Below are 23,784 nucleotides of genomic sequence, written 5' to 3'. Positions count from 1 at the left end.
AGGGAGCGCAATGCTCTCAACTCTCGGTACGCGATGACGGGGAGGGATCCCGGCTGCAACCCCGCTGTGTCGTGCTACCCATGAGCACCCCGGCGGTGCACCACCGAGCAACCTACCATACACACCCTGAGTGTTGTGCCACTACCCATGCAGTAGACACGTTGTGTGCAGGCCCTCATGTAGCCGGCCGACGAGCTCAACAATAATGGAGTCGTCCATCGCCCAGCATGCAATCATGCGGTATGGTGCATGCGGCTACAGAATGTCATACCTGAACGTATCCTCCTCCATATACGTAGGTGCCAAAAAGGTAAACGCAGATATATAACAGAGATATAAACAACATGAATCCAACAATATATAGCAAGTATCTCCAGCATCTAATCATGGGTAGATAAGCACTATAAGTAACCATAACCACAAACACATATACACATGGCAAGAGATAAAAGTAAGTCAGACTAATGTAAAGCATCTATCAGTAGAAGCATGTGATAGGTATCAACTAAGCTAAGAACAGGGAAGAAATAAATCTACCATCTATCACTAGTAATTATATATAAACTATACATATCATAAGACAGTATCAAAAGATAAGTCAAAGGGTACCCGCCTCAAATAGAAGGTACAATCTCAAATCCGAAGTCAACGTCGAGACGCCTGTCTCGAATCAGAATCCTGTGTCAAACAAACATATACATTTTATTTAGCTAAATCACATGAATAGCTAAATAAAATCCCTAAACTAAATTAGGGCAAAACCCTAATCACATCGATCTACCTAAATAAAATCCAACGGTCAATTAGGGTTAGTTATCTAATCCCTAATTATCAATTAGATTAATAATTCACGATTGGCTAGGGTTAATTACCTTAACCCTAATCATTCCATTAGAGTAATCTAGGCAAATAAATCTAATTACAATTTAGCAACTAAATACAACATGTATCAACTAATGATACACTAACCATCTAGTATTCAAATCATACCATGATCTACAACTAATCATGTACCGAAACATACCTAATCCTTACCTAAATTTACAGCCACTGCTGGAACGAAATGAGCTGCTGGAAACCAACTGAGCTGGCAGGAAAGACAAGGTGATCTGCTGGACAAGGTTACCACAGAACACTACTTCACCTCCAATCAAAACTAATTCCTCTAGAACATGTATCAAAATCCCTACACATGATCATCCATCTAGAACAATCAAATTACACCATACCTCACGCTTAGCCCTCCCTTCTGTTGATCCACCCTAAGAAGTATTGCTCTCAGGAAGGTAGCTGCCGGAGCAAAGGGTGCTGAATCAAGAACACCACAGAAGTTCAACCTACTGGATCAACCAGACCAAGAAGGAATCAAGCACAGATCATTGATCCAAACACCAACCAAAATAACAACCTACCTTACCCCAATCGGCTGTCTCCAACAGAAATTGCCCAATCCGTGACCTAAATCAACCTCAAGGAAGAGGATCAAGATCTGACCACGTGAGGTCAATAGGAAGAAGATCAAGAACTGACAGCAAGGAAACGATCCTTGCCTCCAGGATCGTAGCTAGGGCACGGCTTGTCGACGCTGCGACGACTGATCGGAGCTGATGGAAGGGATTTAGGGCACGGTTGCACAAGGAGGAAGGGCTCAGGTGAAACTAGCCCTACTCTTAAACCTCCGGAAGCAAACCCTCGCCGGCGATCGGGTGGATCTCGCTCGATCAGTGGCGTCGGCTCATCCCCGTGAAAGAACCAGTGGCGAGGAGAAGAGATCGAAGCTAGGATGAGAAAGGTCTCGGCTGGATCTGGGCTTACCAGGAGTCGATGCCGGCAGAGGAATCGCCGGAGCTGGTCCCGTCGCCGTCGCTTGTCCGCAAGAAGGGAGAGGACAGAAAGAGGCCGGAGTCGAGGGAGAAGAGGGGCTCGGGTTCGGCGATAGGTTTAGGGAATTAAAAAGAAAATGAAAATGTTTTATAAATAAGACATTTCCTCCATTAAACGGGTATCCCAAACAGGCTTTATCCGCACCCGAAATTAATCCCCTCAAAACTCGTCGTACGAGCTCCGAAAAATTCCCAGAAAATTTCTAAAAATTCCAGAAAAATTTTATAAGGCTATTTCTGAAATAACCCTATTTATTAAATTTTCCGATATCTCACAGCTAGTGAAGATGCACTATGTAATGTTCTGTTTGTAGGGGATTGAGGTACGGTTTAGTTCTTGTTCCTTACCCTTGTACGATCATTAGTTGCAGTAGATGTTACCTAATGAATCCTGTGTGTTTTGAGCTGGATCCACGGCAGAGTCAATAAGAATTTGTTTGTTCTGGTGTTGGAGGTTAAGGGTATGATGTGTTACTAGTTAACAAGGATAAGAGTTGTTATATTGGGTAATTGAATGTTGTAAATAAAGATTAACTTGAATCTGAAATGGTTTCAGTGACATTTAGGTTTCATGTTAGGTGATTATGGAAGATTGTAACCTTGAAGATCTAATGGGAATTTTGATATTGGATGGTTTAGGTTAGAATATAAATTTAATATGGTTATGTTAAAAGAAGGGAGCCGTACCTATGGTTAGTGTTTCTTTTGTATGTTCATTTCCTCCAGGTTTTTGTAATTTAATTTCCACCCTCTAGGGTTTTTTTTTTAATTCAGTTTTCGATGCCTAATTCCACCCTGCTTCTTTCTGACATACATTTACACATTGTTTCAGAGGATGCGATGTGCTTATTTTAGATACTGGATTGGGAAGTGCAGAGAATCAAGCAAGGGTCAAGGAGTTGCTTCATGTGGAGGAATCAAAACTAGAGGAGGATGAGGGTAAGTGTTTTTACTCATAATATTATTTTAGTTTCTGTTCAGATCAGTTGGCACTCGATTCTGTGCTTTAGGAAATACCACTCCAGCAGTGAGATGGGTTCGAGATGATAAATATGATTGCATCCGATTAAAGCATTGCAAGGTGAGCTATATTCACTGTGTATCCCCCCTTCAGAGTACATATGTATCTGTATAGTAATTAATTTCAATATAGGCACATCAAATTACCTTAATTGTTTCTGGACATAGACTTAATCCTTTGGATTACTTTATTTTAATTGGTAGAGTATTTGCCACTACCTTTCTATTATTCATTCTTTTGCTTTGCAGGTTGTGACAAAAATTGATTGGCATCGGAAAGGAGACTATTTCACTACTGTCGTTCCTAGTGATATCCTAATTATGAATTTTAGTTGTACTTATTTTTAGTCATTCCTAGTGCCTATTTTATATCTCAGTTTTGTTTCTTTCTTTTTTCTAATACACACTGACAAATTGGAAATATATAAAAATCATGACATTATACCTAGTTACCTAGCCTTTGAGGCTGGAATCAGGATGAAACCTAAAGTGCCCTGAAAAGTTTAGGCATACCAAATTCTCTCAGTTTAATGACAGAGGTCAGTTGTGTTGCAAACTTTGTTATTTTCCTTGTTTTTCATTTACCGCGTCTAGATTAAGAAACTATGGCTTTCTAACTCAAATAAAAATTGCAATTCCTGCCTATCTTAGACCTAACATTAACTTATTAATTGAACAGGTGTTTTAGATTGTAAATTTCATCCGAGGCAGCCATGGCTATTCACAGCTGGAGCAGATTCTGTCATTAAACTGTATTGCCACTAATGATAGATTCTCCAGGAAACTTTGAAGAATCTCCTCGAGTCAAGATACGTGAGTACTTGCTGATCCTACATGACTACGGTAGCAAGTTCATGTTCTTTGCTGAAGCTGCAACCTATTTATGAGGTCGTTCTATATGGCACCGGCACCTAGAGCAAGTTCGTGTTCTTTGCTAAAATTGCAATCTATTTACAAGGTCTTTAGGTTAGTTTTGTTGTTAATTTATTTTATTGTTGGCTGCTAAAACTGTCTATAATTTCTAAATTACTTATAAAGCTATATCCTTTTATGTCGACTTCTAATTTATTTTATTAAGATTTTTGAACTTACGCATCACCTTCAGATTTAAGTTAGTTACTTTATTTTCATTGTCTTTGAAGGACTACTGTTATTATATATTTTCCTGGTTTCTTGTCATGGTTATTCCTTATCCTCTATCCTTTGGTTTTGAAGAAAGATAGAATGATGATAATCAATATTTGGTTTTGAAGAAAGATAGAATGATGATTGTGCAGATAGATGTGGATATTGGTTCTTCGACAGTGGCTAATGGAGTGTTAGGGCTCGTCTTTGGTGTAATCACATCCTTGGTGGTTGATATGGCATTTCTAATACAGGTAAAAACTTTAAATCTCATACGATCCTTCCTGAAAAGATTGTTTCAGCTTACAGTTTGGAGTTTCTGCAGGCTATTGGTAGCGATGAGCTTCCAGAACGGCTCATTGGCGCTGTTCGAATTGCACATATCGAACTCTCTTCTGCAATCTTGGAAGATATTCCAGATACTCCATCAGAATGACTGCTTCAACTTATGCTGCATCCATTCATGCATCATGTTCTTTCTTGCAACTTCACCTGCTATTGACATCCAGAATAGGAACTGTAGGAAGCTTGTTCATTTACACGTCAATACTCGAAACTTCGCATGTATTCTTAGACATGTCTATCCACTCTTTAACCTCATTTTTGAGTTTTACTAGGCTAAGATTGTTTATCATGTTGAGCATGCACTTGTTACCTATACCTTTTTGGTGTTTTTGAGAATTTGTAAGGATTAAGAAATCAAACAGATAGCAAATGAATGTATTGTCTAGAAAGTGAAGTCTTTCATTCCACTTACAATATTACCTCACTCTCTGTCCCCTAAAGTCATCAAAGTTGCATAATGCACAAGCATTGTCAAGCCTTGGCAACATATATATACATGGATTGGTAAGCTTTAGAAATATTTGATGATAACTGGGCGGATAGTTTATTTTTGTTCCTTAATGAAACTTCTCTTCATGCAGTAATATGATGAGTGTTGCTGCATCATTCTATAAGACAATTTTAGCAATTACAACAGGGATATCTGTGCCCTTCAACAACTTGGCTATTATATACAAGCAACAGGTAGAGTACTATATCTGCCTTTTTCATTGCTAGTTTGAGAGTTACTGCATATTGCCTCATGTGAATAGAAGAAAGTCATATAATTTGTCTATCATCTTCTTTGTTGTCTTTGCCCCTAGTTGGAAATTGATAGTTCTCTTGTATTACAATAGGAAAATTATGCAGAAGCGATAGCCTGTAAATTTGATTGGATTATAGTTTTAAATTTGATGGAATGCTTGCCTTTATGCACAGAGACTATGCTTTGCATCGGAAGTGAATGACATCGTTATCCTTCTTCATTTTTTATGCCTTCGTACATTAAGGAAGTTCAATGGATAAATGAAGGATTTAGGGGTCTTCTCCCATATCCTTTTAATTCAAGTTTGGGAGGCATGACAACTACCCCACCTTATTTCAATGACAAGAACAAGGGTTCTCATGGCCAATATGTGTCTATTAATGGGATTTTCAATGTCTTGCTTACCACGCTGATCCTACTTCTGATTGGATTTGCAGCTTCAAGATATCAAACTCTACACCTTCTATATGGAGCTAGATTTGCAAAAGTCATATCCAACTCGAGGAAGTGACTTATTGACATGGGAGGTAGGTGTACCTCTTTAGTTCCGCTTTTAACCAAATATCCCTATAAAGATTCATTTGTGTGCTCTTAACAGATCTATTCCTACAACGTTGTTATCTAGGATTAGCATTTATTTTGTTAAATATGATTTATGCACCTATAATTATTCTGGTGAAATTAGCATTCTATTAAACTAGATTATGACCTTTGCAGAGAACTTATTGGTAACCAAGGACTTTGTGAAGATAGCAAATTTTGGCCTTGCTCGTGAAGTTCATTCGAAGCCACCATTCACATAATAGGTTTCAACACGCTGGTAAGCATGTTTATGACAAGCACTTGTGATCTTATATTTTTTATTTGATACATGTACACATTTGTTTTAGTTATTTGACATATGGTGGATTTATGTGTTTTTACAGTTTACAAATCTCAAGTACTTCAGAGTTGAAATTGATGAAGTGCAGTTCGAGTCGGCTGAATGCATGCTAGATTACATTTGAAGTGCGGTTCTACCTTGATGTGTTAAAAGAATGTTCTACCTTGATTTTGATATCTATTAGCTAGCTTTTGATGTAAAAAGAATGTTTGGGTATTTTATAGATATTGTTGTAAGAAGATTATTTATATAATTTATGAATATTTGTGTATTTTATGGATATTATTGAATGAAGAATATTTGTATAATTTTTGAATATTTGTGTATTTTTTTTTGTTATTGTCGGTTTTAAAATCAAATCTGTGTTGTTAAAAAAATATACATATTACATCGGTTTTCTACCGATGTAAAACCGGTGTTATAAAGTAATATTACATCGGTCATTTACCACTGCCAAAACTGGTGTTATTAACATACAATATTACATCGGTATTACACCGTTGATGAAACGGTGTCATTAAGCGATACTACACCGGTTAATAACCGATTCGAAGACCGGTGTCGTTAAGTGATACTACACCGGTTTTAACCCGATGTCTAAAATGGCAGACTTTTAACATCGGCTTCATAGACATCGGTCGAAAATGAAATAGACACCTGTGGAAAACCGATGTCTATGAAGGTTTTTCTTGTAGTGTCTACTAAAGTTAAATTTGGATTGCAAACGATGCTTAACATTATTAATCGAAATTTTCCCTTTAGAAGTTAAACTTAGATTGGGAACAAAACTTAACATTCTTACTCCAAGTTCAACCGATGTGATCTTCCTAAGTTAACCCATATTACAGAAGTTATCAAATATCTATTTCAAAGATCGAATTCCAGGTTAAACATGGTGAGGCACTAGGCCTTCTTGGGTATGGGATCATCCACCACTTCCTAGACAAAGCCTCACAAAGAAATCGGATATTTAACTTCTTACAGTAAACTAGATTTAACTATAGAGACCCCAATAGAAACACATTATCGAAACATGAAATCAAAAAATAAAAATCGATAACAAAACGATAACTTAAAACCGATAACCTCTTGTGTTAGGTTTTTCAAGATCTATACAAAAGATGAACTAGTTATGATGCAAAAACTAATAACTAGTTATACCTTTTGTACCTTATAGACCTCTTGATCTTCTATTATATTCCTCTCCTTCTCTTGGACGTCGTGTGGGCGACGATCTTCCAAGAGGAAATGACTCAAGCTTCTTCCTTTGCTTCCAAGATCCAGCCACCAACTAACCTCCAAGGGATGCTAGACAAGAGAGCTTCCTTCTCTTCTTCTTCTCCTTCAAGCAACAGGCCACCACGAGATCACCCACCTTGATGTCGTTGGCCTCCAAGAGAGAAAACAAAAGGAGAAGAGAAAAGGACAAGGGTCGGCCACCAAGCGATTGGAAGAAATGAATAGAAGACATGTTATGGGTGAGGCACCCCCTCCTTCTCTAAAGAAAATTTTAAACATAATTAAAACTTCCTTATATTCCTTGCCAATGACTAAAAAGGAAAGTTTTAAAACAAAAAATTAAAACTTCCTTTTATTCTTGTCATGGTCGGCCACCAACTTGTGCTCCAAACAAGGAAAGTTTTAAACACAAAATTAAAACTTCCTTATTTGTTTCCGGTAAGAAATTTTAAAAAATTTCTCTTTAAATCCCTTGTTGGTTATAAAAAGAAAATTTTATGAATTAAAATCTCTCTTTTAAAACATGTGGATGGTTGCAAAAAAGGAAAGTTTTATCAAAAATTAAAATCTTCCTTTTAACTACAAATAAGGAAAGATATCAAACTTTTCTCTTAATCTTTTGTAGAAAACTATAAAAGGAAATATTTTAAAATTAAAAAAACTCCCTTTTAAAACCATGACTTACACAAAAGGAAAGATTTTAAAATTTAAACACCCTTTTATTTTAATGTGTGGCCGGCCACCTTGCTTGGGCTCCAAGCTTGGCCGGCCATTAATCTTCTTGGCTCCATCCTTTAGCTTGGCCGGCCCTAGCTTGGGCTCCAAGCTTGGCTTGGTCGGCCACCAAAAGATGGGTAAGAAGCTTGGCTCTAAGTGTTAGTTAGAGCCCTAGAGCCAATCATTTGATGATTGTTGTATGGACTCATTGTATCATATTCTTATGTATATAAAGGCATTTGTTTATGGTTATTATACTTACTTGTATTGGTGCCAAATAACTAAGTATAATAGCGTCCTTGAGTAGAACATTCTTACCTATATTAATTGATTGGTTGAATCGATAGTGAGATGTTATAGGGAACACTACTATTAATCATTCCTAGTCAAGTATTAACATTCAGGGACAATGTTAATGCGACGAGACTAGCATGTAGGTCAACTCGATGACTTGATCTCACAAGTCATGGATATAGAGATATCAAGTTGACACATGGGTATGCATTGGAGAATGTATACTGAATGACCCGCCATGAGAAAGTATCATGGATCGTTATATGAGTGTCATATACTTTCTCATGTGGCTATTAGTATGACTATTAGTCCTTAGACCTGAAGTCACCATGGTTCCCTACATAAGGAGTTACATACTTTGGCTTCGTCAAACGTCACCCGTAACTGGGTGGACTATAAAGGTGATTACTAGGTATGTAACAAATTATGGGGAGGGATGTAAGTGATGTAGATGGGATCTATCCCTCCTATATGATGGGAGTGACATCGTTATTCTTGATAGAGTGAGACCACTAAGTGCATGACCATGCCCAAATGAGTCAATATGAGATATTGAGCTCATTTGATTGAGTGAGTCTACTTGGAGTTCAAGATTTAGATTGATTAGAGGATGACACAGTCTATGCCTCACATTGATCAATCTAGATGTCAAGGATAGAAGGACATTGTCACATATTGTGAAGAGTCACAATTAGTAGTCACAAGGTGATGTTGGATCTCAACATTCTTGTAACTTGGGTAGTAATGATGTGTTGCTAGATACCGCTCATTACTTATGCTTCTAAATGGGTTTAGGAGCATTGCCAACGTTACAAGAACCTATAGGGTCACACACAAAGGGCAATTCGATGGAGATTAGGTTCATATGATGAACCAAGAGGATTAGGTTCATGTGATGAACCAAATTGGATTAAGAGTAATCCAAAGTAAACTAATTGAGTTGGACTCAATTTGGTTCATGTGTTAAATGAGTCTAATTTGGACTTAGACTCATTGAGCCAATTTAATTCAATGAATAGAGATTCATTAAATTAAAATTGACTTGAACCAATGGTTAGATTTGATCAACCATGGGAGAGAAGTGGTCAAGTTTGACTTGACTTGAGAGGAAGATGAAAGGTCAAGTTTGACTTGACCATTGCCACCTCATTTGTGAGTTGGCATTAAGTGGACTAATGATGATGTGCCACATCATCAAGGCTAGCACATGTGTGTGCCACCTCATGAGGGAGATCAAGAGTTGTGACTCTTAAAATCCCATGGAGGTTTATAAGCCTCAAAAAGGTGGTCGGCCACTTAATTCACAAGTGTGAGTTTCATTTGGTTTTGGTAACCTCCTTCTTCTTCCTCTCTACCTTTCTTCTCTCCCTTTCCTCCACCATTGCTAATCCTCTAAGATTGCTAGCACATCTTTAGAGGTTCTCTCCATCGATTTGTTTGTGTGGATACACATAGAGGGTTGTACACTTGACAACCTTGAGATCCGGCGAACCTTGGACGAGCGGGATTTACGAAGGGCTTCGCATCAAGGGTAATCTCTTTTTTTTTGTAGATCTAGTGTCGATCTAGGTTAGAGAAACTCGTAGACGTAGAAAATTTTGTTTTATAACTTCGCACGGATCTGGTGGCATGGGATTCGGGGTTTCCGTAACGCTTTGCGGCCCGAAAAACCCAACACTAAGTGGATATAAGGCTTTATAAATAGGAGACTACAATAGGGACCGAGAGGAGGAATTGGTTTTGGTCTCCCGATGATCTTGAGCTTCCTGTGTTCGCACCGAACACTCAACTCAAGTTCATCAATAATAACTTATACCACTAAAGAGTTATTATTGCATTACCACACCAATCTCATATTACAATATGGGCTCCTTCTTATCATGTGTGTATTTGTCTCCCTGTGTTTAAGATATTCAATGCCCACTAATTAAATAAGTTACTGACAACTCACTTAATTAATATCTAACTCCAAGAGTAGTACTACTCAACCTTATTGTCATGTCAGACTAAATCCACCTGCAGGGTTTACATGACAATCCTTATGAGCTCCTCAAGGAGACATCATCAACCTAGATTACTTGAACGCAGCTTCATTCTATAATCAACAACACACCATATAAATAATATCATTTCCCAACTTATCTGCCCATTGATTTAACGAACTAAATCGTACCCTTTGATAAATTAAAGAAATAAATATTAAGTATACGTGCTTGTTATTATATCATGATTAAGAGTACGTACTTCCATAATAACAAAGGTTTTGTTCTTTTATATAGTCAGTATAAAAAGAAACTACCTCAAATGGTCCTGCTCAATACACTCATAGTGTACTAGTATAATTTTATAGTCAAGATAAACTAATACCAAATTACACTACAACCACTTCAATGGTTTGTCCTATTCCATCTTGGTTGTGGCCTACTATTTATAATTTATAAGGATCTGATAACATGATTTTCTGTGTGTCTTCTCACATCATGTTATTTACAATATAAATTAAATAGACAACTACACTTAGCATAAATGTAGACATTTGACCAATGTGATTCTTATTTCAAAATAAATGTTTATACAAAAAGCTAAACTTTTAGTATACACTCTAACACCGAGATTGTCTAGTAACCAAAATGCAATCCAAGAAATCACCATGGTAACTAAAGTACTAAACAAATAGGATAAATCATGACTATTCCAATGATATCTGATATTTAAGCTTAAGTAAAGTGAAGTTAAGGTCCTTAAGGTTAGGCCAAAACTTAAACTTATCTCCGTATAATAGTTAGCTCATTTCATGCTACTAGAAATAGAGAAAAGTGGTACACTAAACATACTAGCACTATATCCACAATAATATGAATCAAGAAATGAACGTGCTAACCATTTTACTATTAGACAAGTCAGCAATAAGTGAGAAATGATGTTCTCAACATGCCATAAAATAATTTAAAAAGACAATCAAAGTGATAATTAAAACAAACTAAATAAAGATTAGCAAATAATAACAAGAAAATAAGCAAAAATGTAGCATAGAACTAAAAACAAACAAAACAAATGAAAGTACTGAAAATGTAAAGAAAAGAAATGCAAACAACTCAGGCTGTGTAAACACTCCCCCTCCCCCCATACTTAAACTTTTCATTGTTCTGATGAAATCAATATGGTGGAGGAGATGCTGGAAAGTGAGGTCCTCGTCCTCGTCAGTTGGAAGGGAAACTAGGAAAACTAAGGATCTGGCCAAGGTACTCATGGTAGTGGTAAGAGTGTCTACCTGATGTTTAGTAATGTCCATGGCCTCCATAAACTCTTTCATTCTACCCTAGTCAATATCATAATCCTTGTTGGGGTTGCAATGTTGCAAACATAGTCCCACATTGAAAATACATGGGAAAGATCATGGGTTTATAAGAGAAAAGAGATCTCCATTGGAATGAGGCCTTTTGGGTAGATCCCAAGAGAAAAACCATAAGGGCTTAGGCCCAAAGTGGACAATATCATACCATTGTGGAGATATCTAAATTCTTTTTGATCCTTCAAGTGGTATCAGAGCAGGTACCGCTATAATTTGGTGCGACCACCAGTCAAACAGGGGGTGAAATTTTTTAATTTTCTTTTTGGTTTTCAGTTTTACATTATAAATCCAAACTAGTATCATTACCTTTTTGAAAATATTTTTCATAGTAATTAAGTTAAATTGGTGCAACACCAATTCAGTTTTAGATTCTTTCTAATTTTATACTGCACTACTAATTCAAGACCAAGTCTTGGGATTTCTTGTTTCTTTATTTATTTGTATGAGGATAAAAATGTCTCAAGTCGAAGGCTTCGGCACAGTATGTCCCCCTTATTTAACGGGGATGACTTCCCCTACTGGAAGAAGCGAATGGAGGTTTACTTAAAGACCGACTTCAACTAGTGGTTCAGCGTCACCAGAGGCTACAAGGTGTCGGTCGACAACTCCGGAACTCCACTAGACCCGGAACAGTGGACTCTGGACATGAGAAAGAAATCCTTGACGGACTACAAAGCTCTCAACACGCTGCAATGTGGGTTGATAAAGGAAGAGTTGAACCGAGTGGGACCGCACCAAAATGCAAAATAATTATGGGATAAGCTGATCGAACTACACCAAGGAACAAGCAACGCCAAGGTAACAAAGCGTGACCTTCTGTTAAATAAATTATTTAATATCAAAATGTAAGATGGAGAAACAGCAAGTCAACTTCATGCAAGGATCAAGGACATCCCAACGGACTCCATGCGATAGGCCACCAAATGGAAAATTGTGATTTAATCAGGTATGCATTAAATGCTTTTCTGCGAAATTCATTGTGGGCATCTATCGTGGATGCCTAAAAAATTTTGAAAAAATTATCTAAATTGAAACTAGACGAACTATTCTGCAAACTTGAATTTCACGAGCAGACTAACGCTGAAACTGAGAAAGGTATTACCTTGTTTGCAGGTTCCACTAAGGAAAGGACAAAGACCAAGCATGAACCTGAAGATGAGTCCGATCAAGATTCTGAAGACGAAGAGTACCTGGTGAACCTGGTAAGGAAGATGTTCACTAGGAGGAAGAAAAGCTTCAGCAAGAAGGACATGCAAAAGATCAACTCCCCGACTAAACCAAGGAACGTGACTTGCTTCGGGTGCAATAAGAAAGGCCACTACAAGAACGAGTGCCCGAGATTGAAGAGCGGCAAGTTGAAGACATCCAAGAAGAAGGCTCTCAAAGCGACATGGGATGACTCATCCTCAAAAGAATCCGAGGTCGAAGATCAGAAGCATCAAAGCCACCTCGCGTTGATGACCCGCGAAGCAGAATCGGAAGACGGGTCCGAACCCGAATCGAGCAACGAGTCCGTACTCGTTTCCGAAGGTCCCGAAGAGGTATATTTTAATTTGAACAAGAATTTTTTAAATTATTGCTTGTTTAAATAAGAAATTAACTGCAACTGAAAATGATAATACATTGCTCCTCGAGGAAAACCAAAACCTCAAGGAACAAATCACAAATACTAATCGAACTCAAGACCTAACACTTGAGGAGGAAAATCTAACACTAAAAATAAAAAATAATAAATTAAGAAGTATTTTAGAAAAATTTACAACAAGATCTAAAAATTTAGATCTTATTTTAAATATTCAAAAAGCAATCTACAATAAACCCGAGCTTGGCTACAAGTCAAGTTCAAATAAAACGTTTAAATCATTAATAACCTAACATAAATAACAAAATAAAACTTGGGTTCCGAAAGCGTGCTTAACCATGCAAGTAGGAATTAACCAATATTACATACCTAAAGATAAAATATACTATTTAAAATATGATAAATCAAACAAAAATCAAAACACAAACCTAGACCAACAAAATCAAAATAGAAAAAGTTTAGAACCCATCAAAAATCAAATTATCATCAAGTTAAATATAATTATAAAAGTAATAGACATAAACCTAGAACTAAAATTTAAAAATACAAGCCAATAATTCAGGGGGAGGCTGCAGAATAGCTGACACCTCCAAAAATAATCTACCCGATATGGTAACCAAAACTAACCTACCTGGCAGGGTAATTAGGATTAGAGTAAAAAGGGACAAAATTTAACTTGACCTACAATACTAGTGAAGTTTTGGATGATAGTAGGTTAGGGAAGCTTAGTCTATGCATATCTAGGAAGATATGGCTTCGACCTGGTGCATTTGGCTAAGTGAAACTAACTGAAGCTACTTCTTACGGATCCTAGCTAGTTAGACCAAGATTTTGTACTAAGTTCAGTGGATAGGACTATTTGGAAAACCTCGAAGGCATGGTTACTCTAATGATGTCCACGTGACTCACCATAGCCTAGAAGTTTATCCAAAGAATGTTTATCTGTTGAGCCCAAAGCTAATCCTGAATCTAACACAAAGTTAAACCAACCCTGAAATTGAACTCAACTTCATCTCACAAAAACTATAGGTTTCCCTGATTGAAAACATAGATCGGGTGAGATGACTAAAAACTTCAAACCGACTTAAATCGAAACGAATCAAGTCAAATCAAATCGAATCAAATCGAACCAAGTCAATCAAAGTAAATTAAATTAAATTAAATTAAATTAAAAACTTATCTTAAAATTTTTTTTAACTTAAAAATTTATCTTAAAAATTTGTTTTACTTAAAAATTTGTTTTGAAATTTCTTTTTACTTAAAATTTTTTATTCTAAAAATTCTTTTTAACTTAAGAAAATTTATCTTAAAAAAAAAAATTTTAACTTAAAAATTTGTTTTGTTTTAAAATTTTTTTAAAAAATTTTATTTAAAAAAAAACCTTTTAACTTAAAAAAATTTATCTTAAAATTTTTTTTATTTTAAAAAAAAATCTTTTTAACTTAAGAAAATTTATTTTAACTTAAAATTTTTATTTTAAAAAAATCTTTTTAACTTAAGAAAATTTATCTTAAATTTTTTTTTACTTAAAAATTTTATTTTAAAAAAACTTTTTAACTTAAGAAAATTTATCTTAAAATTTTTTTTGACTTCATCATTTGTATTTTAAAAAATATTTTTAACTTAAGAAAATTTATCTTAAAATTTTTTTTAACTTAAAAAATTTATTTAAAAAATTTATTTTAACTTAAAAATCTATCTTAAATTCTTTTAACTGATTTTTAAGTGAAAACTCAGACTAACCCTAATTCCTACCTATTGTAGGAAACAAGTGGATCTTGGACAGTGGTTGCTCCAAACATATGATTGGAGATCACACCAAATTCACCCAACTTACCTACAAAAGCTCAGGAATAGTTGCCTTTGAAAACAATGGCAAACTTAAGGTAATTGGCATAGGTAATATTGAGCTTAAAATTGACTTTATTATTACAAATGTATTACTTGTTGAAAATTTCATAGTATTAGTCAATTGTGTGACACTACATATAAGGTTAGGTTTTTATCTTCAGAATGCCTAATCAAGTACTTAGATAACCCTACGATAAGTTTAAAAGGGTTTAGAAAAGACAACATCTATGCAATTAACTTAACCACTTCTTCAAATAAGTGTTATTTAACACAAAAAGAAGAAACTTGGTTATGGCATAGAAGAATGTCACACACTAATTTCCAAAATATAAGAAAATTAAAAGGACTAGTTAGAGGATTATCAAAATTACCTAACTTAGACTCAACAATATGTAATGCTTGTCAACAAGGAAAACAAACAAAATCTACTCACAAACCAACTAATCAACCTCAAACCAACTCAATACTAGAACTTCTACATTTAGACTTATTTGACTCCCATGGGGTCAAATCAATAAATGGAAGTTTGTATTGTATAGTAATAATAGACGACTATTCTAGGTTCACCTAGGTAAAATTTTTAAAAACTAAGGATGAAACTTTTGAAATTTTTACAAACTTTTGCAAACAAGTTGAAAATGAAAAAGACCTTAAAATTAAAAGACTTAGAAGTGGCAATGGGGGTGAATTTAAAAATAATAACTTTAATCAATTTTGTCTTGACAACGGATATCATCACGAATTTTTGTGTCCTAAAACACCTCAACAAAATGGAATTGTAGAAAGAAAAAATAAAACTCTACTTAAAGCCTCTAGGGCTATGCTAAATGAATATGATCTACCTAAATAATTTTGGGCAGAAGCTGTTAGTATAGTTTGTTATGTTCAAAATAGAACAAGATTAAATAAAACACATAACAAAACCTTCTTCGAAATATATTATAATAAACAACCCAACATTAAATACTTTAAAGTATTTGGGTGTCTAGCCTTCATACTAAACACAAGAGAACACTTAGGAAAATTCACTTCTAAAATAGAAAATGGAATCTTTGTAGGATATTCACTAAATAGTAGGGATTACAGAATATACAATAAGGTTACACTAAGAATTGAAGAAACCACAAATGTAAAATTTGAGGAATCCAAACAAAACTTAGAACAAACCCAAATTCAGCCAATTGAATTTATTCAAGGCAACTATAATCAAGAAAGAACCAATGAATATCTAAATCATAAAGAAGAAGAAGAACCTCAAGAGAATCAATCTCCTAGAGCCATAAGAGTCTACCCAAATCATCCAATTGACCAAATAATTGGTGATCCAGACTTAAGGGTTCAAACTAGATCATCCTTTAGAAATCTAAGTCAAATATCTCTGATTTCAAAAATTGAACCCAAAACTATAGTTGAATCTTTACTTGACCCAGATTGGGTCATAGCTATGTAAGAGGAACTAGCTCAATTTGAGAGAAATGAAGTTTGGGATTTAGTGCCACCATCCAAAAATAAAAAATAATAAAAACAAAATGGGTGTTTAGAAATAAGTTAAGTGAAACTGGGGAAATTACTAGAAATAAAGCTAGGCTAGTTGCTAAAGGGTATAGTCAAGTAGAGAGACTTGACTATGATGAAACTTATGCCCTAGTAGCTAGATTAGAGCCCATTAGAATGTTACTCAGTTATGCATCCCATAAAGGGTTCAGACTGTATGAAATGGATGTTAAATCCGTCTTTCTAAATGGACTAATAAAAGAAGAAGTTTATATAGGACAACCACTTGGATTTGAAAGTCTATAACACCCAGACTATGTTTTTAAGATAAAAAATGGCCTTATACAGACTTAAGCAAGCACCCAGGGTATGATATGAAAGGTTAACCTCTTACCTAATATCCAAAGGGTTCAACCAAGGTCAAATCGACCCAACCCTATTTGTTAAATTAATAAAAGAGGATATCTTCATAGCCCAAATCTATGTAGATGATATAATTTTTGGTTCAACTAACTCAGAATTTTTAGAAGAATTTACTAATCGAATGGAACAAGAGTTTGAAATGAGTCTAGTAGGGAAATTAACTTACTTTTTAGGATTACAAATCAAACAAACAAATGAGGGAAATTATATTTATCAACAAAAATACACCAAAGAATTACTTAAAAAAATTTAGATGGAGAATACTAAAGAAATAAAAACACCTAAGGCAGTTAACATAATTCTAGATAACAACCCCAATGGAAAATCAGTTGACTCAAAATACTATAGGAGTGTCATAGGTAGTCTACTATACTTAACTGTAAGTCGACCCGATATTTTATTTGCGGTTAGTATGTGTGCTAGATACCAAACTTGTGCTAAAGAATCTCATTTAAGTCAAATCAAAAGAATATTTAGATACCTTAAAGGAACTTCAAATGTAGGAATTTGGTATCCTAGAACTAACAATTTTGAATTAATAGGCTATTCTGACTCAGATTACGCTGGATGTAAATTAGACCGCAAAAGCACAACTGGTGGATGTCAACTACTAGACCCATCACTTGTCAGCTGGTTTAGTAGAAAATAACACCGTGTTGCCCTATCTACAACTGAGTCAGAGTATATAGCTATAGGTGAATGTGTTGCACAACTATTATGGATGATGCACACCCTGAAAGATTTTAATTTAAACCTTACAAATATAAAAGTATTAATTGACAATATTAGCCCAATTACCTTAACAAAAAATCATGTGCATCATTCAAGAATCAAACATATTGAAATTAGGCATCACTTTATCAGGGATCATGTCACTAAAGGAGATATTGAACTCAAATACATTGAGTTCAAGTCTAATTTAGCTGACATATTTACCAAACCTCTCCTTGAAAGTGAGTTTAGCAATCTACGTCAAAAATTAGAAATGTGTTTAATAGACTAGGATTCCTAAAGTTCAAAATTATTTTCAAATTTTTTTTAGGATAAAAGCTTTTATGTTTTTTGAATTTCCCATTTTTAGAATTTCAAAAAATCTGTTTTAGCCTTAGACTAGATTAGTTCCTTAGAAAGAATGTTTCTATAGGGCTAGAATTTGAGCATCTCACCAACACACTAGGGTTACCTTATTTGTGATTGTTGAACATAGAAAGGGGTGAGATGTATAGGCAGATTGCATGGACTTAAGATGCTTATTTCAGTACATCGACATGAGTCTGGATGTTAAATACAAAACGAACATCAATCAAGTTAAGTGATTCAGCTTAGTCAAACACTAACTGTTTACAAATAACTTAACCTAACTAATCAAGTGAAATCTGCTATCCTCTGATAGTTAGTAAGTAACTAATTGGTTAGATAGTTTTTTATGTCAAGTTTAGGGAGAGAATTAATTATTTTTTATATTTATTTTTAAATTAGTTTTTAAAAAATATTTCCTTACAAATATTTTAAATCCTTAAAAAAATCAACTAAGTTTTTTTTAATCGTATTTAGTTTTTGAAAATTGAATGTGAAAAGTGGATTTTACAAACTTAGTTTTGAAAAATAGATTTTACTTAGTTTTGAAAATTGGATGTTACAAAATTAATTTTGTCTTGAAAAATATATTTTACTTAGTTTTTGAAAATTGGATTTGAAAATTGGACTTGGCTTTAATCTCACTTTTGTAAAGATGGTATATTTGAAAATTAGCCTTTATAAAACTTATTTTTTTAAAATTGTGTTTCAAAAGTTTCTTAAATTTACAAAGCTTATTTTGAAAATTGGGTTAATTTTGCAAAGTTTATCTTTAAAAATTACTCTAATTTACAAAGTTATTTTTCTAAAGTTATCTTTCTAAATTAACTACTTTTAAAAAACTTAACTATGTTTTGAAAAAGCTAAAAGCTAAAGTTTAAAGTAAAATGTTCTTTAGATTCTACTTTAGACTCCCCCGAGTCAATCTGACTTTAATTCAAATTCTTTATTGCATTTTCGTTCACTTCCTTAATCGCTCAATTTTTTCTGTGTTATTTTTGATGAATGTCAAAGGGGGGAGGGTTAGGTGGTTTAAGTTAGTTAAAACAATACAACGAAATACAAAATATAAACCAACTTTAAAAAACCTTATAATTGCTTGTTTCACTTGTATCTTTTTCACTAACTTTACTCAAGTTATCATTGTATCAAAAAGGGGGAGATTGTTAGTGCGGTTAGCACTAATGGAATAACTTAAGTTTTGATGAATGATAAAGTAGATTAAGTTAGTTTCATAGTGATCTAATACTTTGACGAAGTGTGCAGGAGAAGTCTAGTTAGGTCAACGGCTCGACCTGATAACTGGCAAGAAGCCTAGACTAGTCGATGGGCTGACCGGATGTCTAGCACGAAGTCTAGCTAGGTCAATGGGTCGACCTGATAGATGGCACGAAGCCCAGACTGGTTGACGGGCTAACCGAATATCTGGCACGAAGTCCAGCTAGGTTGACGGGCTGACCTGATAGCTAGCTGGCACGAAGTCCAGACTAGTCAAAGGGCTGACCGGACGTCTGGCAGGTAAGTTAAGGTAAGTCACTGGAGGGGAGTGGCTATGAGGACGCGTTCCTGGGAAGGGAACTTAGGCGTCGATCCAACTTAGAACCATTTCGAAACTCTAAGTTGAGATCTTGACTAGATTCCTGTCTAGGTGCGACGGAATCTAATTACTACTTTTATTATTATTATAACTGTACTATACTAACACTTTGTTTTGCAGAGTAGTTTTGCATTTTTGCCTTGGACTAACGTTTTCTTGCAGGTTGCTGGAAAATAGAGGTCCAGGAGCCCAGAAGGGATCCGGGCACCCGAAGGTCCGAGCGCCCGGAAGGAGTCCGGGCGCCCGGAATGCAAACTTTATCCCCTCGTCGCGTCGCCACGTAGAGCTTCATGATTGGCCGAGCTACATCACACTCCAGGCGCCTGGAAGGGATACAGGCGCCCGGAGCCTCCTATATGAGGATGCACCCTGGAGCAAAGAATGAACTAACAACAAGATTTTCCAACCTTGCTCTGCTATGTTGTGCTCCTGCGATGCTGCGAAACTACTCTGACAACAAGAGGCTCAAGTTTTTCTTTTCAATGTTGTCGGTATTCCCTTCTAATAATTCATGTACTTAGTTTTTGTAATAACTTTGTGAATTATTAGTAATTGCCCAACAAAAACATTCAATGAGTACGGGCCTTGGAGTAGGAGTCGACCAAGGTTCTGAACCAAGTAAAACGGTGCGTGTTAGCGTTGTGTTTTCATCTTTCCGCTGCATACTTGCTTAAACATTTTCGATCGATATTCACCCCCTATCGATTTTCATGATCCAACAATTGGTATCAAATCCCGGACTGTCATCAGGTTTAACCGACGACTGTGCACCAGAGCTATAGTCTAATTGAGCCATGTGGGTACAATATTGACCTCGAACAAAGAAAGTGAGAGCCCCTATGTTCGGATCAAGAGGACCAGACACCAGGCAGAAAGTCCTAATTGTGGCTGGGTAAGGAAGTCCTAGTAGGTCGGGTGGACCGAGGGGCAGGAAGACCTGGTGGGTCGAGGATCGGATGTGGGAAGCCTGTGGTCCTTTGTTTGGGAGGGGATTGTTGGGGTTGCAAGGTTGCAAACATAGTCCCACATTGAAAACACATGGGAAAGATCATAGGTTTATAAGAGAAAAAATATCTCCATTGGAATGAGACCTTTTGGGTAGAGCCCAAGAGCAAAACTATGAGGGCTTAGGCCTAAAGTGGACAATATCATATTATTATGGAGATATCTAAATTTTTTTCGATCCTTCAATCCTGAAAAAACTCAGCCACCTAACCTTGGAATTTCTTCGTGAACTGAAAATGGTCACGTACCTCTTGGAACTGGTCATCTAACAATTTGAAGCAACCCTCTAACATATGTTGTTGGGCACTATGCTTCTCATGAAGTGAATCCAAAGAGGCATGAAAGTTAGAAAAGTCAAATCTGGAAAGACCCGTACCATAGGCAAAAGAATGCCTAGTAGGTTTTGGATGTCCGGATAGTGCGAGTGTCTAGTGTTGGGAGATTGTTGGTGCAATATTCCCCAAGTCAGGGTTGACCTAGTTTGACTAAGCTTGAATTGGTTCAAGCTCGAGTCTTAATGTTTATGTTTTGATGGTTTGACAATACATGTTGGCAATACATGTTGACAATACATGTTTGACAATACATGTAGACAATAGATGAAGATTGCAGGTGCAATTGTTCATGTGTGAAGGAGAGTCAAGTAGGTCAAGGTTGACTGGATACTTGACGGGGAAATCCTAGTGAGTGAAGCTATTTGAAAGTCCTAGTGAGTGAAGCTAGGCAGTTTGAAAGTCCTCGTGAGTGAAGCCAAGCAGAAGGAAAGTCCTGGTGAGTGAAGCCAGGCAGAAGGAAAATCCTGGTGAGTGAAGCCAGGTAAAAGACCTAGTTAGTGAAGCTAGGTAGTGAGGAAATCCTAGTGAGTGAAGCTAGGTGAAAAACCTGGTGAGTGATGTAGCGCCCACCCTCCTTGTTAACCCTAAGGGACGGGGCTACGATACTCTATGTACAAATTTTTCTCTTTTTTTTTTTTTAAAACAGCGGAAGACTTAAAATAATTCTCTTAGTTTAATAAAAACTTTTCTTTTGTTTTCCCTTTCATCAAATCCGAACTACACTACCATGGCCTCAATAACATGATATCAAAATTAGTAGAAACATAACATCAAGTCACACATACGGTACTACAATTCATGATACCAAAGCATAGTTCTTTAAAAGTTTTTTTTTTAAAGCAGGTTCTTATTTGGTTGCCTAGCCACTGCCACACACATCTCCTTGCCTCTCCTGCTGCTCCTCTAGCTCATCCAGCTTTTTCCTTTATTTGTGGTACAAGGACAGTAAGCTGTGAGCACTCATGGCTCAGTAAGTTCCTTTCCTACTCACTAAACCCGAAAATCATAGTATAATCAAAGAATGTCTCAACATGGCATCATTTCAACTAGTCATGACATAATGTAATATACTCTTTTAAGCATATCATGCAACATGAAGAAATCATAACTAGTCATGGCATATCATAGCGTAAAGCATAGCATGAAGCATAGCATAATCGTATCTAATCATGGCATATCGTCATAAGGAGTCATGGCATATCCTACACATGGACATATCATGGAACATAACATAATCATATCTAACCATGGCATATCATAAATCATCATAAGGTATATGCAATATGATTTTGAAAAACATGTATCCGAAAAACATGTGTATGTCTCATGATCTTTAAAACCATTTCTTCTTACATATATACTTGAACATAATCTCAACTTAAAGGGGATCCCGGCTATGTACCACTTACATATTGCGCGCAACCTATGTAGGTCCAAGGTAGCAAGTCTTGAACCCTACAAGGCAACATACTAGGCCCGAGTCTTACTCCATCGACCTAGGGGCACTTAGGAGCCCATCCCTAACGAGGCCCGAGTCTTATTCCATCGACCCCGGGGCGCTTATGGAGCCCACCCTTGGTACAAGCCATATAAAGTAAAGTACATGTCATACTTATACATATCATACATCATAAAAGCATGCATCACTTAGGCACACATCCTATCATAAAAGTATGCATCACTTAGGCATACATCATGTCATAAAGGTATGCATCACTTAGGCATACATCATGTCATAAAGGTATACATCACTTAGGCATACATCATACCATAAAAGTATGCATCACTTAGGCATACATCATATCATAACAATATGCATCACTTAGGCATAGATCATAAAAACATGCATATCTTAAGCATAAAGCATATCATCAAGCATGCATAATTTAACCACATATCATAACATAAGCATGCATATTTTCAGCTCATATCATATCATCAAAGCATGTAAAATTTACCCACATATCATAACATAAAGCATGCATATTTTGAACTCATAACATATCGTAGAAATTCTCATCTTGTATAGCTCACAAGCATACATGTCTAAGCATAAAAGTGTATCATGTGCTCATCCAATCATGAGGAACAATGTAACATGATTAATTTGGGTACTAAGCTTCCTAATCCTTTGGGTTCTTATCTTGGCCGAAACCCTCTTAGGTGTCAATTCAGGTTTTAAACAACATCCAAGCATGTAGAACCTAATTCATCCACATATCATTTTCATAGGAAGTATTATAAACAAGATTTACTTGGACTCTAAGTTCTCCAAGTCCTTAAACCTCATTTGGCCGAACCTTAACAAGTGTGAAACAAGGTTCTAAATGACATAAAGCATGGAAACCTTAACCATATTTATAGCATTTGTTTCAAGGAATATGGTAAGCACAATTGAGTTAGTTCCTAAATCCTTTAAGCCCTTAAAATTATGTCATGGCCGAAACTTACAAGTACTCATTTAGGTTTTCAAGCAAGCATACAAGCATGTGAACTTACTCTAACATCATGTATAAATTTATAAATGGCATCATACAAGTGGTCATGGCCGAAACTTCCCTTAGCATCAATTTAGGTCACTAACAACATATAGCATGTGAATTTTTAGCTTTCTACATTTCATATTCCATGGAGAGTGACATGAGCATGTTCAATGTAAGTTCTAGGGTTTCTAAGGCATGTATCCCTTCATGGCCGAGACTTTAAGGTGTCCATTTGAATCATAGTTAAATATATAAGCATGTGAACACAATCAACATGTTATCTCAATTTCATAAGAAGCATCTTTAACACATGAGGTCTAAATTTTAAGGTTTC

The 23,784-nt window shown here is 35.8% G+C and overlaps 1 protein-coding gene and 1 long non-coding RNA gene across 4 annotated transcripts; both read left to right on the top strand.

Annotated features, from left to right (window-relative positions):
• The first annotated feature begins 2,620 nt into the window (after positions 1 to 2,620).
• Positions 2,621 to 4,265, top strand: LOC121969976. 3 transcript variants are annotated; one of them, XR_006108807.1, is made up of 5 exons: positions 2,621 to 2,822; positions 2,894 to 2,964; positions 3,153 to 3,442; positions 3,583 to 3,869; positions 4,181 to 4,265. It is a non-coding gene; the product is annotated as an uncharacterized LOC121969976 (long non-coding RNA). The 3 variants fall into 3 exon arrangements; XR_006108824.1 differs by having other exon boundaries at positions 2,653 to 2,822; positions 3,583 to 3,716; positions 4,181 to 4,199; XR_006108772.1 differs by lacking the exon at positions 4,181 to 4,265 and having other exon boundaries at positions 2,683 to 2,822; positions 3,583 to 3,960.
• Positions 4,266 to 4,603: 338 nt separating this feature from the next.
• Positions 4,604 to 5,938, top strand: LOC121969905 (probable UDP-N-acetylglucosamine--peptide N-acetylglucosaminyltransferase SEC). The gene is made up of 4 exons (XM_042520251.1): positions 4,604 to 4,877; positions 4,955 to 5,057; positions 5,556 to 5,645; positions 5,836 to 5,938. The coding sequence occupies exons 1-4, from the start codon at positions 4,831 to 4,833 to the stop codon at positions 5,848 to 5,850; spliced, it is 255 nt and encodes an 84-aa protein (XP_042376185.1). The 5' UTR covers positions 4,604 to 4,830; the 3' UTR covers positions 5,851 to 5,938.
• Positions 5,939 to 23,784: the final 17,846 nt, after the last annotated feature.

The sequence above is a fragment of the Zingiber officinale genome, chromosome 1B (genome assembly GCF_018446385.1).
Source record: "Zingiber officinale cultivar Zhangliang chromosome 1B, Zo_v1.1, whole genome shotgun sequence".
Lineage (NCBI taxonomy): Eukaryota > Viridiplantae > Streptophyta > Magnoliopsida > Zingiberales > Zingiberaceae > Zingiber > Zingiber officinale.
Note: the sequence above shows the minus strand (reverse complement) of the source record. Positions and strands in the feature narration are given on the sequence as shown.